General features: G+C 37.8%; 3 protein-coding genes across 10 annotated transcripts in view; 1 reads left to right on the forward strand and 2 right to left on the reverse strand.

Annotated features, from left to right (window-relative positions):
* Nucleotides 1-6,002, reverse strand: LOC149935241 (hexosaminidase D-like). Its single transcript, XM_090154667.1, has 5 exons — nucleotides 5,783-6,002; nucleotides 4,066-4,545; nucleotides 3,696-3,990; nucleotides 3,342-3,616; nucleotides 1-2,974 (listed from the first exon to the last, which is right to left on the reverse strand). The coding sequence occupies exons 2-5, from the start codon at nucleotides 4,488-4,490 to the stop codon at nucleotides 1,930-1,932; spliced, it is 2,040 nt and encodes a 679-aa protein (XP_090010793.1). The 5' UTR covers nucleotides 4,491-4,545; nucleotides 5,783-6,002; the 3' UTR covers nucleotides 1-1,929.
* LOC149935242 (transmembrane protein 230-like) lies at nucleotides 5,975-6,836 on the forward strand. The gene is made up of 3 exons (XM_090154673.1): nucleotides 5,975-6,222; nucleotides 6,295-6,417; nucleotides 6,485-6,836. The coding sequence occupies exons 1-3, from the start codon at nucleotides 6,130-6,132 to the stop codon at nucleotides 6,617-6,619; spliced, it is 351 nt and encodes a 116-aa protein (XP_090010799.1). The 5' UTR covers nucleotides 5,975-6,129; the 3' UTR covers nucleotides 6,620-6,836.
* Nucleotides 6,803-15,216, reverse strand: part of LOC149935243 (heat shock 70 kDa protein 12A-like) — a 25,085-nt gene continuing 16,671 nt past the window's right edge. For 7 of the 8 annotated variants that reach the window (XM_090154659.1, XM_090154660.1, XM_090154658.1 and 4 more), the window contains 11 exons: nucleotides 11,501-12,099; nucleotides 10,940-11,438; nucleotides 9,844-10,005; nucleotides 9,388-9,782; nucleotides 9,105-9,326; nucleotides 8,851-9,046; nucleotides 8,671-8,739; nucleotides 8,125-8,462; nucleotides 7,892-8,044; nucleotides 7,587-7,829; nucleotides 6,803-7,526 (listed from right to left, as the gene is read on the reverse strand). In XM_090154659.1, the coding sequence (XP_090010785.1) occupies nucleotides 7,152-7,526; nucleotides 7,587-7,829; nucleotides 7,892-8,044; nucleotides 8,125-8,462; nucleotides 8,671-8,739; nucleotides 8,851-9,046; nucleotides 9,105-9,326; nucleotides 9,388-9,782; nucleotides 9,844-10,005; nucleotides 10,940-11,438; nucleotides 11,501-12,099 (3,251 nt within the window). In that variant the 3' untranslated portion in view covers nucleotides 6,803-7,151. The remainder of the gene's footprint in view (nucleotides 7,527-7,586; nucleotides 7,830-7,891; nucleotides 8,045-8,124; nucleotides 8,463-8,670; nucleotides 8,740-8,850; nucleotides 9,047-9,104; nucleotides 9,327-9,387; nucleotides 9,783-9,843; nucleotides 10,006-10,939; nucleotides 11,439-11,500; nucleotides 12,100-15,216) is intronic. The other variant, XM_090154664.1, reaches the window with a different exon arrangement.

Genomic DNA, 15,216 nt, shown 5'->3' on the forward strand with positions numbered 1-15,216 from the left:
TACTATTTTTACAGAATCTTTATTATTAGCCCATTGCCTTTAAACAAGTTCTTAATTAAAAAAGGGTTAGGGAGTCTATTAAAATTGGATTTGAAATTACTCAAAAACAAAATTCTATTTTCCACACTCTCTATAAGCAAATTCAGCTCCAACAGACAAACATGGTGCAACTTTTCAGCCAAATTTATGTATACATTCATAGAATGCAATTATCTTTTTTTTCTAATATATTACAATTTTACGTTGTATTTCTAGTGTTAGAACAAAAACTGACAAAAGGAATTAAAAAAACTTTCCTTTGTCACTTGAAAATTGTTATCGTACAGTTAGGATTATTCAAAGAAGCTTCAAATTTGTGTCTATGTTATACTTTAAAAACATCATGTAATCTTCCATTATCCACTTTTCATACTTGGTTGTCAAAAACATGTGGACGATTAGTTGTAACCGTTTAAAGGCACAAAAAACTGCGCAAGATGTTGCATTTTCTTTTTGTATCCCATAGTTTATATAATCCAATAAAATTGGGAATAAACACGCGACTTTGTTGATAAAGTAAAATTGTTTATCATCATCTCAATTGTCTCAAGAGATTATATATTAATTGGCAAACTCATTTCACAAAGTTGAGTGTGTCAGTTTTTATGACGAAATACTGGATTTAGTTTTAAGATGGGCTTTTTTGTAATAATTTTTAGGCCTGGCCTATTTGCGGTTACTTTATGAACAGGAAAACTTTGGTTTCATTTAAAGGCTTATAAATTTACAAGAACAATAGTATCTTCCTTACTAAGTATTAATATTACAATATTTTCCCCACTAAATAGATACATACAAAAAAAATGGGCAACCGCTTCCCAAAAAAAAAAAACGGTTTGAATGTTTCTACTTCTACGTACAGCCATTTAGGGTTTTAAAAGTATACAAACAAATATATACAAAACTTCTTATTTTTAAAACCTTTTTTATAATAAATATCATTCCATTTAATTTTGTAAATGAATAAATTTTGAGATACCATAATTTTGATTGAAAAATGTAACTACAAGCCTATATTTAAATAACTACCAAATAAATATTTGTCAAATAACCTTTTTAAGTGCAAAAATTAAGCTGCCAGAAAATTGGTTTTTAACGTAAATTATACACCTAATTAAAACGAGTCAAAATTTAATAGAGTACAAACATTTACAATTGTTAACCTTGCGTCAAGATAAATTGAAATATCAACAGACCAGTTCAGGAGGAAAATGTATACCGTATTTTACAACATAAACCAAAATGGACTAAATCTAATATCACTAACAATCTTTGGTACCAGATTTGTAGTAAGAAAAGCACTCAAAATCTTCCATTTGCACACAGTACCATTCTACAACAATGCTTTTACCTCGGCTTTAGCATACAAAGAGATCTTTCATAGAGATCTTATTGTACACAACTGAATTGTTAAAAGTACCACAAAACTAAATCTTTTGTTTCATAAACACAGGGAGAGGGGGTCAGGAATTAAAAAGAAAAATTGTAAATAGGTGCTTAGAAAACTCGAACAGACTTTGATAAAAAAAAAAGATCGTTACGAACCGAGATTTCTAGTAAAACAATACATCACATCAAGACACTTTCTTTTCAGAAGGGTGCGTGTGTTAATAATTCCTAAACTCTGTTTACTATACATAACAAAGGGGCTTGCGCCAAAGATTTGAATATCAAGCCATGATTTGTGAAATGACGTACGTTTCATCGGAAGTTATGATAAACCATTCCTCGTTGTCTAAAAACTGTGACTCTATACTAGTACAATGAGTTTGGTCAAGGGGAAAAATTAAAATCGAGAAATTTGATTCACAATCGGAAGTTAATATTTTTGTTTCTGAGCTTGTAGATGAACAAAATTGAACACGGGTAAAAAAAATCATTTAAATTAAATCACTTTAGTTGATCTTCGTTCTTCTGAGCATTCAAATCACCAACTTGAAATCTTTTGAGATCTTCCAGAGGGGGCAAAGGTCTCTTTGGCCACGTTTTGGCTTTCTTCAATTCGGTTCCATCTCTCCATAGTTTCTCCATTTTAGCGATATAAGGGTAAATATTTTGTTCAATCCATTCTGCAACTGTAAATTCATCATACACTTCCCTCAGAGCATCTCTAGCGGTGCGAATCAAGGAAGTCAGGGGATAATAGTTTGAAGAGTAATCAGTTAATCCTTCATCAACTCTCATAGGGCTTGTCATATTCCTTCTGACATTATATTCCGTTAACCAAGCCTTGTGAATTGTGACATCATACAGGTAATCGTTTATTCTCTTTATGGCATCAGAGTGATGCTGAGTCATCCTAAAAACCCCGGAACCAGGGAAGAAACAACCCGACGCTTTCTGCCACAAATAAGGGTCATTTTCAAAATCTACTGGAGCTCTGGTACGTGTTGTACACTGAAGAATTTGGTTGAACTTTGAGAAAACTGTTTGACTGTATTGGCCTAAGCTGACAGAGATCAAGTTGACAAACAAAGATGGCATGCCAGAAGGTAGAAGTTCGCAAAGAGCTCCAAAATGGTCATATCTCTGCCAACCAGTGAGAGCCAGGCCTCGAATTGATTGGAACCTTTTCTGTTGTTCAGACATCACTTCCAACCAGGCTTCGTGATTTTCAAGGTGCATACGTACATTGGGAACTGTCAGGGTTTCTCCAAAAGCTCCCTTGTAAGCGCTAGCGCCCCAGACGAAAGGAAAAACTTCGCTGTAGGTAAGCCACACGTTGTAAGGAATAAATCTGTATATATCTTTGACATAGGTCCAAATCATGGGCTCAACCAACGAGCCCAGTTTGAAATGTTTCAACTTATCAGAAGGAATTTGTCGCAACATATCATCCCAGATAATAGGGATTACATTATGGCGCTCTCTAACATATTTTGCCACACGAGCCACGTGGGTCAAGAACAAATTCTCCCTGTCTTGCTGCATACATCTTTAAAAGTAAGTTACAACTGTTTAAGAATTAAGTTAAAACTGATGATAACAAATTTGCAATGAGGGTGAATGATGATTGTATTAACAATGATAAACCATTTCTAATAAGAGTGCAAAGTGAACCTATGAGCAATGTCGAATGAAAGAAAAAATCAAAACCACAGACTCAAAAGCATTCAAAGACAACTTTGCAACATGCGGGAATAAGGAAAAGTTGGTTAAAACTCATTTAACTAAGGTATTCATAGTTATAAATTTTCGCTAGTTGATACCAGTGCAATATAAAACCACAAACATATGCTATACGCAATCAATACTTTATCTATAAAATCTTAAGAAAAAAAGGTAAAAATTGTCAATCTTACTTGCTGCAGTATCCCAGATGATATACTTCATCACAGCCAATGTGAATCCACTTAATGTTAGGATGGAAAGAGATTACTTGATCAATGATATTTTTAACGAGAGTGAAAGAGTCATTCTTAGATGGGCAGATGGCCTGTGGGAAATCATCTACTTCTCTCAAATTTCGATATTTCTCTAATTTCAAAGCATATTCCAAATGTCCAAAAGTCTGAATTAACGGAATAATTTCGAAGTTATGCGCTTTAGCCTCCTTGAGAATTGTTTCTATGTCTTCCTACAGTTGAAAAAAATTTCAATGATATGTAACAAAATAAGGTGTAGCATTATGATTCTAGTTAAAGAATCGGCTTTACTTTCTTGTAAGCATTTCCAGCAGTTGTCTCGGCCAAAGGTCCCCAATAAGGAAACATGTCCTCGTATTCCAAAAGTATACCATTGGCACCAGCTTCCTTCAGCAGAGGAAATATTTGCTGATAGAATGATATTTTGGGAGGGGCTCCTTTCAGATCAAAATGAACTAATCTTATTGGTGGGATGAAAGTGGAGCCGGATTGTTGATTGGCAATCGCTTGTTGTTGCCAGCCACCTTGCTGCAACTGACCCCATTGATTTTGAGAATTTCTGTCACCTCCAAAGCTTTTCTGCCTTCTAAAGAAATCACTGAAACGTTACACTAGAGCTGAAGAATAAACCCTAACCAAATGCGAGGGAAAACTGAATTACCTATTGGCGGAATTGTCTAATTTGTTGTTATCCAACACTTCCGCATTGGGAATAACAGGATCTGGTATTCTACGATTGGCGTTTTGACTTCGAATTTCAGCATAGCCATTTCCTACTGCTTTGTTTCTATCACCATCACCATTTCTGTTTGATGGCAATCCTACAGCGGAGAGATTTCGCCTTGGTAGAAGAGCTTTATGCGAAGCACTCTGATCAGGACCCTCCATACCTAAAGGCAAATTCTTCCTTCTGTTAACTCTCAGGAGATTTTGATGAGTGACATTATCAGTTTGGCCTCCCACTGAAGAGTATTGCAAACAAATTATGACCACTGCTGTACACATCACAACTGCCAGCATCATAGATTTTCTTCTCCACAAAGACATCATCAGCAACTGACTGATTTGTCTTATCAATTGAGCCATAGCCCAAGTAAGTTACGCTAGACCACCAACTTGCACAGTGAAACTAAAATTTAATCTATAAAAGAATAAGAAAAATTATATTGAAATTAGAAACCACTAATAAATAACTATCAATGATAAAGTTTAAAACTGTTGCTACGTCTCTAATTCGGAGGCAGGAAATCTTGTATAGCTGTAGAGTAAACGGAATCGAGACAATTTTATCTCATTATCATTTACATAAGCAAATGACCAAGCAATAAACTGATAAGGTTAGCTATATATTTATTCTTTGGAAGCCGTCTCACTTATTTAAAACTTTCACTCATTAACCAATTAGATTTTGCTAGTATTGTTGAAATATATTAAACTTTTACTTTTACAGATAAGTGTGAAGTTTTTTTTAAGTGTTAAGTTTTGAGCTTTTCCACCTAGTCTGTAAATATGAAACATTTACATTTGCAGGCTTGAGGTAGTTTTCAATGGGGAGCAATATCAAACCAAACAGCGAAAGCATACCACGCTTAAACTATTAAAAGTTTAACTTGCGTATTACTATGTCTAATCGAGAAAAACGTAAAAATTATACAGCCTAAGGATATTTAAAGTATTTTTTTCAAATGCAGTAATTTAAAAAAATCCAGTGGGATGTCTTTTGTTACCAACTATTTTTCCTTCCAAAATGTATTTTGAAAAATCAGCAGGAGTCTGTTAAGGTACATATTCCCAGCGAATAACGTTAAAAATATAGGGAGCTAGATACTTCTCTAATAAAGAGTCATAAGATATATTATACACTTCTGAAATACAATTCTATTTATATATATAAATATTATATATTTATAAAGGGTAATATTTTCATTAATTTTCAAAGATAAGATTGTATGAAACGTCAAAGAACAATGGCAATTCATTTAATATTATTACCAGTTGCATGTCTTGTCTACTCGGTACCTCTTATATTTTCCAGCACTATTTCTTTGTCTCTTTTCTTAGACGCAAATTCATATATAATTTATGCGAACCAAGCAATTATTTTCAAACTTAAATTAAAAAAACCTTGACCAAAGCGTATCAAATTCTTTTAAAACGGCCTTGAAAATTGCGACAGCCTAAAATATCGAAACATAACATGGCTTCTAGTTCTAGGCTAGCTGCCGTGCCTTGGGCCGGCGGCCGGCCACCATGAACTCGACCAAGGCCTACTTGGGAAGCGAGGTACAGATCAAAATCTTTACAAGTTGCAGCCTTACGAGTGACAAATTGACCCATAGCGATACCCGAAAATTAGAATAGTAAATTGTAATAATTACCTTTACACAAAGACGTTTTATAGAGTCATAACATTTCAAAAATTAATGTCTAATCTCTTTCCGAATATTTATTTTCTTTAGTAACATTTGACAACATTTTTAAGGACGTTTCTTCACCACTATACAACGAACTCGAACGAAGGCGATGAAGAACGCGATTACGAGATCACCGCTGCGGCCGCTTGTGCGCTGCGCTTGTCTTTCTGCGGCTATCCTCTCCTCACTCATGGAAGTGCGGCTACTTCCCCTAGCGACACGACCTTTGACCTCAACGTAGGGTTTCGCGAAACCCGTCCAGTAAAAAGTTTCCTAAGAAATGAAATCAGTTCACAAATTTCATTTTTAAGATGTCTCGGAGAACAGCTAGTGGCACCCAAGCAAATTTTACCGCAAAATATCATCGTTTGAAGAAAACGGATGAAGGCTTTGTGGACTTACAAGTATGCCTTGGTCTTAATATTAATTTTACCATTATTTATTTTCTCGTATTAAAAGATTTGTTCTTAATTTAGTTTCAGCGCCCACCTCCCAAGGTCCCATGGAAAGCAATTTTTCTTGCATTGATTCTCTTTGTGGTTGGATCAGGCTTAATTTCTTTAAGTATACTGATGATATGTGGGTATTTGGAAGGACAGGTATGAAAATTAAAAACCCTATAATTCCATAATCGGCACTTATTTATTTTTTCACCTCACCTTTCAGCCTCAAAGTGAATACGTACTTTTCATTTTGGGTATTTTGACATTTTTACCAGGAATGTATCATGTCAGAATCGCTTATTACGCCTACTGCAAATACCCTGGTTATTCCTTCGATGATATTCCAGATTTTGACTAATATTCAGTTTCACTAACATAAATTATATTACTGGGAAAAAAACTTGAATATTTTACATTGTAAATATTGTAAATGGAACCAAGGAATTTGTTAGAAAAAAATGTTAATTTTATAATAAAGTAATCCATTGTTTTTCATAAAGAATAAATTTTAATCATAATGGTACATTGTTGTACATAAAAATGAATATATCTTTACAATAAAGTTTTTAGCTATATATTTTTTTATTCTTTGGCACTTTAACTTTAGTCGTATGTATAAAAACCAACAAGAAATACAGGTTTAACCTAAGTCTGCAAGTTTTTAGTATAAACAAGTATTTGAAGACTTAAAATAAGGCCCAATTTAACTATAGAGACTAGGTTTTGGGTACAAGGGCTGACATCTGCTCATTCGATAATAAATTCTTGAAATAAAACCGTTATCGTTTTAACCTTTACGCTGAGCTTGACCAACTTGTTGGATTAAAGCGTAAAGGCGAAAATCGCGTTTGGTTGAAGCTTATGAAATTGGAACGACAGTTGATGTTTCTTTACTGGTTTAGAAAGTCAATTTCTGCCTTGACGCACTTGCCGGTAGACACGTCCAAGGCGCTCACTTTGATTTCTGTGTCCCCGAAAATCATGCGCGTTTGTATCTCCCTCCTGCGTGGTACCTGGTTGCTATATTTTGTATCGGCCAAATCCAAAATTAGCGAACCGCACCGATGGACGCCGGAGTTCGTAATGAACTTTGCGTCATGCCTTTCGCTACAGTAAATATGAAGTATGGTGCACGTTTGACCCAGTTTGGCGGGCGTGTAACTCCTGATAACTGCCTCGCCTAGTCCAACTGATTGGTCGGCCAAAACGAACTTGTCAAAAATGTCGGCGCACCATTCGACGCCATCCTTCACTACTAGTTTTTCCTTTCGGGAAAAAAAAAATTGGTTTACGTAAGAAAGAACGTACTAAATACGAGAAAATACCTGAGGATGAACTCCGTGAATGAATCTGTTGAGGACGCCGACACCATAGGTCAATCTGGAACGTCGAATATTGACGACGGTGGGGTCTAGTCCGAACAAGACGGCACCCGTCAAAATGGCCAAACTGACCCCTTGTGGAATGATCACTCGAACGTATGGAGAAAAGGCTTCACGAACTTCCTTCTGAAGGATTTGCGATTCGGCGAAGCCACCAACCAGAAATAGATAGGTTACGCCGTTCACCTGAAGATGTGGTAACCAATAAGCCGAAAACTTCGGCAAAAAATTAAAGTTTAGTTTCCTACTTGAGGACTAGCTAAGACGTCCGCGATGCACTGTTTAATACACTGAACCGTGGGTTGAAAGAGCTTATTCATAAGAGAAGGCTCCAAACGCAGCATTCCCTGAGACGACCAAGTCACCTCCTTGTTACCAAATTTGCGGATAGCGTTCTCCACCTAAACGGACGACAAGACGAATTGAAATTCACTATTCGTTTCTAGTATAAAGTAAAGAATGGATTATATCAGTTTCGCACCGAGCTGCCCTTCGTTTTCTTGTAAAAGTCGATGAAAGAAAATGGTAAAGAAACGTTGAGGGGCATTATGTTGTAAGGACTGGCGTTCCGTTTACGAGCCTCGAACGCCACCATCAAATCGATGAAACCCACGGATCGTTTCACCTTGAACTGTTCCAAGAAGTCTGTCCCGAAAATATCGGCCAGAAGCTTTTCGAACTCGACATCGACGCCGACAGAGCCGTGAGGTCCACCAACGGCTTTGTGCAATTCTTTCAAGGAACCCCCGTCATCTAACAATTCGTGAACCGTGATGTCCACCGTCCCACCTCCGCAGTCAACAACCATATATCGAGTACCTTATAGTTGAATAGAAATGGTTATCGTTAAGCAATTTCTAGATATTTTGGTCGCATTTCAAAAATCATAACTTAAACTATAAAATCCTAGACACCCAACGCCACCAATACCACCGAAAACCGTAAGCTAAAAAGCCCATAAATGAGTTCCCAAATAAAAGTAGCGCAACCGGAAGGGCAACCCAATATGGTATTACGATATGTCTACCTCTAGATAGAGAATTTTGTACCGCGCTTCGTGGGTGACTTTTCGGCAAATTAGCGTCGGTCTCTTCTTCTAAAGAATGAATTAAAATGTTAAAAAGTCGTAAAATTGGGGGGGGGGGGAAACCATTATAATAATTTATATAGGGTGTTTAAAATAAGTAACTTTCTTGGATCAACCCACCTTTTGTTTGTTCGACAACGGGTTTACTGTCAGCTACGGTGATTTCGGTAGGCGCTTTTCTCGTCAAGAGTTTGAAGAGCGGCGGGGATTCCGGTACAAGTTGATGTAAACGCAGCTGCCGGCAGTAAATTGACGCTGCTTCCGGTTCCAGAGCGATCAGAAGTTGATCCGAAGTTTCTGGAGACGCTATACCAGCCTATTCAACAAACACAGCTGTAACTATAAACAAGGGCATTACGTACAACGAGACTTACTTCGTACGCGGCAGTTCTCATGAACTGTTTGGCCGGTTGTCTCCAAATGGCCGGAACTGTCACTACCCATCGAACGTCTTCGTTAAGGATTCTAGTGGCGGACTGGTCACTCAATTCTTGCAAAGCGTGCTCCTTAAAATACCTCAGAGCGTGAGCGAATACCGAGAATGCCGGTTGACTTTTTCCATTGGCTGCCTTGATGGCGGTGTCACGGCACAAGTCCTAATTAACACGCGGTACCTCAATATGATAACGATGGTTAAATCTCCGTGAAATACGTTACCTCGGAATGATGAAGCGTCATTTTGAATTTTTCGAAGAAGAGCCATTTCTTGGCTTCGTCCGGCTCTAGATTGTGATAAAAATCTCTGGCTGCGAACCCGAAGGAGTGGAAGAGTCCTTCCGCCGTCAATAGGAGCGTGGTTGGCGTTTTCTGGTTGAGGACTCCGGGATCTCCGCCTTCCCATTTGCGCATCATGTGGATCTTCTCGGAATCCCTGACGAAACTGAAGGCGTAACCGCTGTAGGTCGTTCCAAAGTCGATGGCCACTACCACAAAGTAATTGTTCTTTTTGTTAGGAGTGGAAGTACCCGATACCATCTCTTCGTTCTCCGATTCCCCGCCACTCAATTTGGGAACAACGGCTCCGTCGATGCTACCATTAGAACTTGAGGCGTCTACAACGCCAATTGAAGGATTTATAATCGGATTAGTTTACGACGGTATTAACCAGCTTACCGTTTTTCGAAGGATCATTATCTACACTAATATCCTTCGAGTCGCTCATAGCCAAAGGTACGTAACTTCTTTTCTTGGGGCCGGGTAAGACGACTTCTTCAATTAAGTTGTCTGTTTCGTGGGCAGCGTCGGGTTGACCGTTGACGCTTTTAGGAACTATATCTAAACAAGAAGTAACTTCAGAATAGTCTTAATAACAAAACATACAAGGGTCAATGTATTAATTTCTACCATGCCATCTAGGAGCAACAAACACAAGGAGAACGCAGCTAGCCTTTAAACACGCTAACGAAGGGTTGTGTACGAATTTCATTGGACGAGCGTCACGAGCCTTTACGATGAACGTTTTACGGGCGGGGGGAAGACAATTTCCGAATTTTCCCCTTCCGACGGCAGCAGGTGCTAAAGCGTCTATCCAATGAAAAATGTACACAAGAAGATCCACGACTTTTGACGGGTTAATAATAATAATAATAATCAGCTAGGCTAATACCCAAGGCACCACCTTAGGCCTAAGTCATCATGCTGTGTTTGTTGCTCCTAGATGCCATGATTTAGGTAGTCTGACCGCCGGGTCAGACAAGCGTTGGGACTTCGATGTTTTAACGATAGCAACATGAAGACAGTGAATCAAAAACTATTGATCGGCAAAATTTTGAGATTTGATATTTTTTTGTCAAGGCTTAAGTAAATTTTAATACGTATCTTTTATGATTGAACCAAAATAAGTGAAAATATGAATAATTGACAGGTTAAGCTACCGCTCAAAAACGTGTAGGGAAAACTAATAGGGGTGAAGACGTAGCTTTATCCTGTACAAGTTCCCCCTACACGTATTCGAAAGAGTGGCTTAATATGTTTATTAAACACCTGCTTTAATGATAATTAACGTTGAACTAGGAATGAAAAGCAAATTTCTTCGCTCGGTAACATTTTACGAAAGTGTTTTTCAGCCCACGTGTAGTTCAATTTTACGTGTTTCCTCATTGCTTTAGAAAGTTACCACACACAGTTTTGAAAGGGTATTGATACCGTTAGATATTCATGGTAGAAATGAATGCATTCGTGATACCAAAATCCTGAAAAAAACACTTACTAGAAACGATTGGACTCTTAACGGAAGTTTGGCTTCCGTTGACTGAAGTCGTTCCCGAGGAAGAAACTTCGCCCTCTTCGATGGACTTGTCCAGATGCTCCATGGCTTCGATAACGTCGGGCGACTCATCCGGCGACCATGGAACGATATTCTTAACCAGGGATCTAACGGCCGAGTTCGCGTTTTGGTTCGCCTTGGGTTCCGCTTCCCGTTTAACCAAAGTATCGGCGGTCCTCTTACCGTTGACCGGGTTATCGGTGGAGGTCCTGGAGAGCGCGTTTCTGTTATTCTGATTAGAGCCCAGCTTCAAAGTGGGTGCTTGCGAAGTCTGAATCTCCGTCAGCATGGTTCGGCAGAAACTGGCCCTCAACTGGGGGTTCACCGTTTCCTGGACGCTAGACAGGTCATACGTCTTGACGGAGGTTTTAGACAGCGGCGATTGTCCTTTGACGTTGGCGTTGAAGCATTCAACGGGCCGACATTCGTTTTCCAAATCCCGCTGCGTTTAGAAACGGACACGCGTTAAGCCTCGTGTCAAACGAATAAAACGGGGATACTCACCCTACGTTGTTCGGATTGACGATATCCGTTCTCGTTGACGCCGCCAAAGTTGATGACGGTGACGCCGGATTTCTCGCTGGAATGTCGCGAAACGCCGCCGTAATATCCGTTCTTTAGCGGAGACACGTACTGATTATTGGGGAATTTGGACTGTCCGTGGTGGCTAGTATCGCGTCTATCCGATTCGTGGCTGGAAGAGCGATTATCCGGTACAATTTGCCGATTTTCGTAATCGTTATCGAGAAAAACCTCTTCGTAATCCGAATGGTACCCGTTTCCGTGATTGTCCAAAGAGGCGGCGGAGTCGTCGTTGACGGCGCGTCTAGTCAGCGTCGGCGTGCGAACCAGTCCGAAGACGGTGCCCCGAGAAGACTCTTGACAAAGCACAGACTCGCTGGTCTTCACGATTCGACCCTGGTGTTGTTGCCTCTGGCTTGAAGGGAAGGAAGAGAAATTCTCTCTTCCATCTTGCCGCTTATCTTCGGAGAGGCACAAATCGAGAGGAGGCGGCAGGGGCGGCAGCGGCTCCTCTAGATTATCCAAAGGCGGCGCGGGCAAAGGGGGTGTCGAAGTACCATTCGAAGGTTCCGGAGCTCGAACTGTATATAAGAAAAAGATACGTACGTTTAACCTTAAGAGGTCAAAAATTCGCGCCTCTGTTGGAAATCTCTTATCCGGGAATTTCACTCGTAAATAATATTTCGAGTGGCACGATTAAGCGGGCCCCGGCCGGGGATTTCCACATTCCAACGTACCAGAATAAAAACGTCGGTCCAATCTTGACGAGTATTAAATTTAACGACGCGACACTTTAAAACGCTTTTGGTTTAACGTCGAACCGATTTTGTAAATCTCGAATTACACGGCGAAACAGCCAATAAACGTTTGAACTCTGATATTTACCTTAAATCCGTAATATCCTTTCAAACTTTCATCCCGGCCCGGGCAAAGAAGATAAAAAAAATAGCGCGAATGAACCTCCCGAGTGTGGTTAGAACTAGAAACCGGGCTGGAGCTGGAGGATGCGAAACTGACCCAGATGGTTTTTTGCAGAAAGAAATAGGAGCCGCCGCCAGTTTTGCAAAGTAGCTTCGTGATGTTTGGTGGTTCCCACCCACTCTCACAGACGCCGACTGTTCAAATCTAAACCCCCTCTTTTCACCCCGAACGAACCAAAACATTCGAGAAACCTCCCCCCCCCCCGATTCCTTCCCCCGAAATAGCTGGTGCTTCTATCATCCCACAATTTGGGTCGAGATTTCGATACTAACAAAAAGTCGTGCGTTTCTCAAATAGTCTCGAGATATTCGCGTGATTTTACATCAAAACTTTATAAATCTGGAGTACTACGCGTGATTAAACGCGTGTATTGGAAATTATTCTTAACGTCTTGAAGAAACTGAAACCAAGCTATAAAGATTAAAAATTATTTAAACGCAACGAATCGTGGTACCCCTATCGTCCTGATTAATAGAACTCTTTTAAGTGTATTTTTATTTTATGATTCCAAAAACGGATCGGCCCATCTTTATAATTGATATAACGCGCTGTAGTCGAATATAGCGTTTAAAATAGTTTAATCTGTACGTGGATTGGTTAGGCCGATGCAAGTAGGCAACTCAAATCCTCTAGTACATTTTTTTTTCTTTATTTAATATAAAAATTACAGGTAAGACCCTAAGTCACCTGAAAATAGTAATAGAGGTCCGCGCTACGATAAAATAGAGTGAAATTTAACAGTCTTCGCGCGTTGTCCAACGCTTTCAGGTGGGCGGTGGACAGTGGCCAGACTATAGACTAAAACGTGCGCTTTTAAAAGTAATTGTTATTGGTGGCAGATTTGGGCGTCGGCCAATGGAAGGGATTTCAAAGGCCTTTTTTTGGCCCAAGTCCCGGACATTCCTAAATTTATTATGATTTTTTTAAGCGAGAAGCGCCAAGCTTGCCCTATTATTACACGCGATTCCAAGAATTAAATAAGCGAGACCCACCCAACGCGCGCTATTAAGTTGCTGGTAATGCTAACTACACTTAATTTTAACTTTTTTTTCGAACCATGTTTATTGTTATTCTAAATATGGCCTAAATGTGTTTATTTTCGCGTTAATTCAAAGAAAATGGGAAAGAGGTTATTATTTACATTTCTTTAGATATTTTACTAAAATGTTTTATTTATATATTAGTATTAAAATGGTTTTATGCCCAAATTAATGTTCCTAAAATTTAACAATTTGTTTATAAGTTAAGGTACCAGTTAGTCTTTTCAATTACGTAAAAAGCATGAGTAATCTGACAGACATTATTTTAAAACTCGTAAGCTGGCCTAATTTCGGATCTCTACAAATCAAAGAAAAATAGGAACCTTATCTCCTTCTAAAGGTCTATTCACACGAGCCAACTTTTTGATCCAACTAGATGAGTCAACTTTGAGTTGAGTTAACTAGTTGGTTCGTGTGAATAAAAGTTCGATGAGTTGATCCACCAAAAAAGTACGCGAGAAAAAAATGGATCACTGATCCATTTTTGCTGACTCAGCATTTTGATTTGAAAAGTTGGCTCGTGTGAAAAGGTCTTTATATTATGTAACGAAACCAAAAATGATGAAATTTAGGATTGCTCATCGTTCTAGATTTTGCATAGCGAAATTTAAATAATCGAATATTCCAAAAAGGAAAATTAAAAATATGTTCACAAGGGTACTGTATTAATTAATTTAATGTTAAAATAATATCGCAATAATAATTTCAAATTGTAATATGGCAATAATAATTTCAAATTGTAATATGGCAATAATAATTTCAAATTGTAATATGGCAATAATAATTTCAAATTGTAATATGGCAATAATAATTTCAAATTGTAATATGGCAATAATAATTTCAAATTGTAATATGGCAATAATAATTTCAAATTGTAATATGGCAATAATAATTTCAAATTGTATTATGGCAATAATAATTTCAAATTGTATTATTGCAATAACAAATTTCAAATTGTATTATTGCAATAACAAATTTCAAATAATTTAAAGCAATATAAAAATTAATCAATTTAATGTTAAAATTCTTCAAATTGTAATATTGCAATAATAAATTTCAAATAATTTAAAGCAATATAAAAATTAATCAATTTAATGTTAAAATACTTCAAATTGTTATATTGCAATAATAAATTTCAAATAATTTAAAGCAATATAAAATGAATTAATTTAATTTTCAAATACTTCAAATAATAATAATAATAATTTCGAATATTTTAAAACAATATAAAATTAATCAATTTAATGTTAAAATACTTCAAAATATATTGGAATTTATCGCAATAAAAATTTCCAATAATTAAAATTCCAAGCAAATGGCGCTGTAGAGTAAAGGCAGAAACATCAATAGCAGGTACATTGAATAGAAAATAAATTCCTTTTCTCAAAGGGTGTAGAAGGGGCGGGAGGGGGGGCTAAAATCCGCGTTGTTCGACATTTAATTGAACTGTCAATTTGTACTGTCGCTCTCAAAAGAGACGAAATATAGTTCACCACGGAGACAATTTTCTTTTCATTTTCTAAAATCATTATGCCGGCGGCAGACCAAAAGACTTTTTTCCTGCCAATCGATCGAGAGGAGGGAATTTCCATAGAAAGGGTATCTCTTAACTTTCTCCTTCTGCCATTGTGTCGTAAGATTGGTCGTAGGGTGCTTTAATAATAGGGTTTATCGTAC

Source organism: Leiobunum rupestre, chromosome 7 (genome assembly GCF_980474605.1).
Source record: "Leiobunum rupestre chromosome 7, qqLeiRupe1.1.hap1, whole genome shotgun sequence".
In the NCBI taxonomy this organism is placed as follows: domain Eukaryota; kingdom Metazoa; phylum Arthropoda; class Arachnida; order Opiliones; family Sclerosomatidae; genus Leiobunum; species Leiobunum rupestre.

Coding starts and splice junctions, on each gene's coding strand:
- LOC149935242 (XM_090154673.1), top strand. CDS start 6,130: ATGTCTCGGAGAACAGCTAGTGGCACCCAAGCAAATTTTACCGCAAAA. Junction 6,223..6,294: donor AAGGCTTTGTGGACTTACAA/GTATGCCTTGGT, acceptor TTCTTAATTTAG/TTTCAGCGCCCACCTCCCAA. Junction 6,418..6,484: donor GTGGGTATTTGGAAGGACAG/GTATGAAAATTA, acceptor CTCACCTTTCAG/CCTCAAAGTGAATACGTACT.
- LOC149935241 (XM_090154667.1), bottom strand. CDS start 4,490: ATGGCTCAATTGATAAGACAAATCAGTCAGTTGCTGATGATGTCTTTG. Junction 3,991..4,065: donor TTAGACAATTCCGCCAATAG/GTAATTCAGTTT, acceptor TGATTTCTTTAG/AAGGCAGAAAAGCTTTGGAG. Junction 3,617..3,695: donor CTGGAAATGCTTACAAGAAA/GTAAAGCCGATT, acceptor TTTCAACTGTAG/GAAGACATAGAAACAATTCT.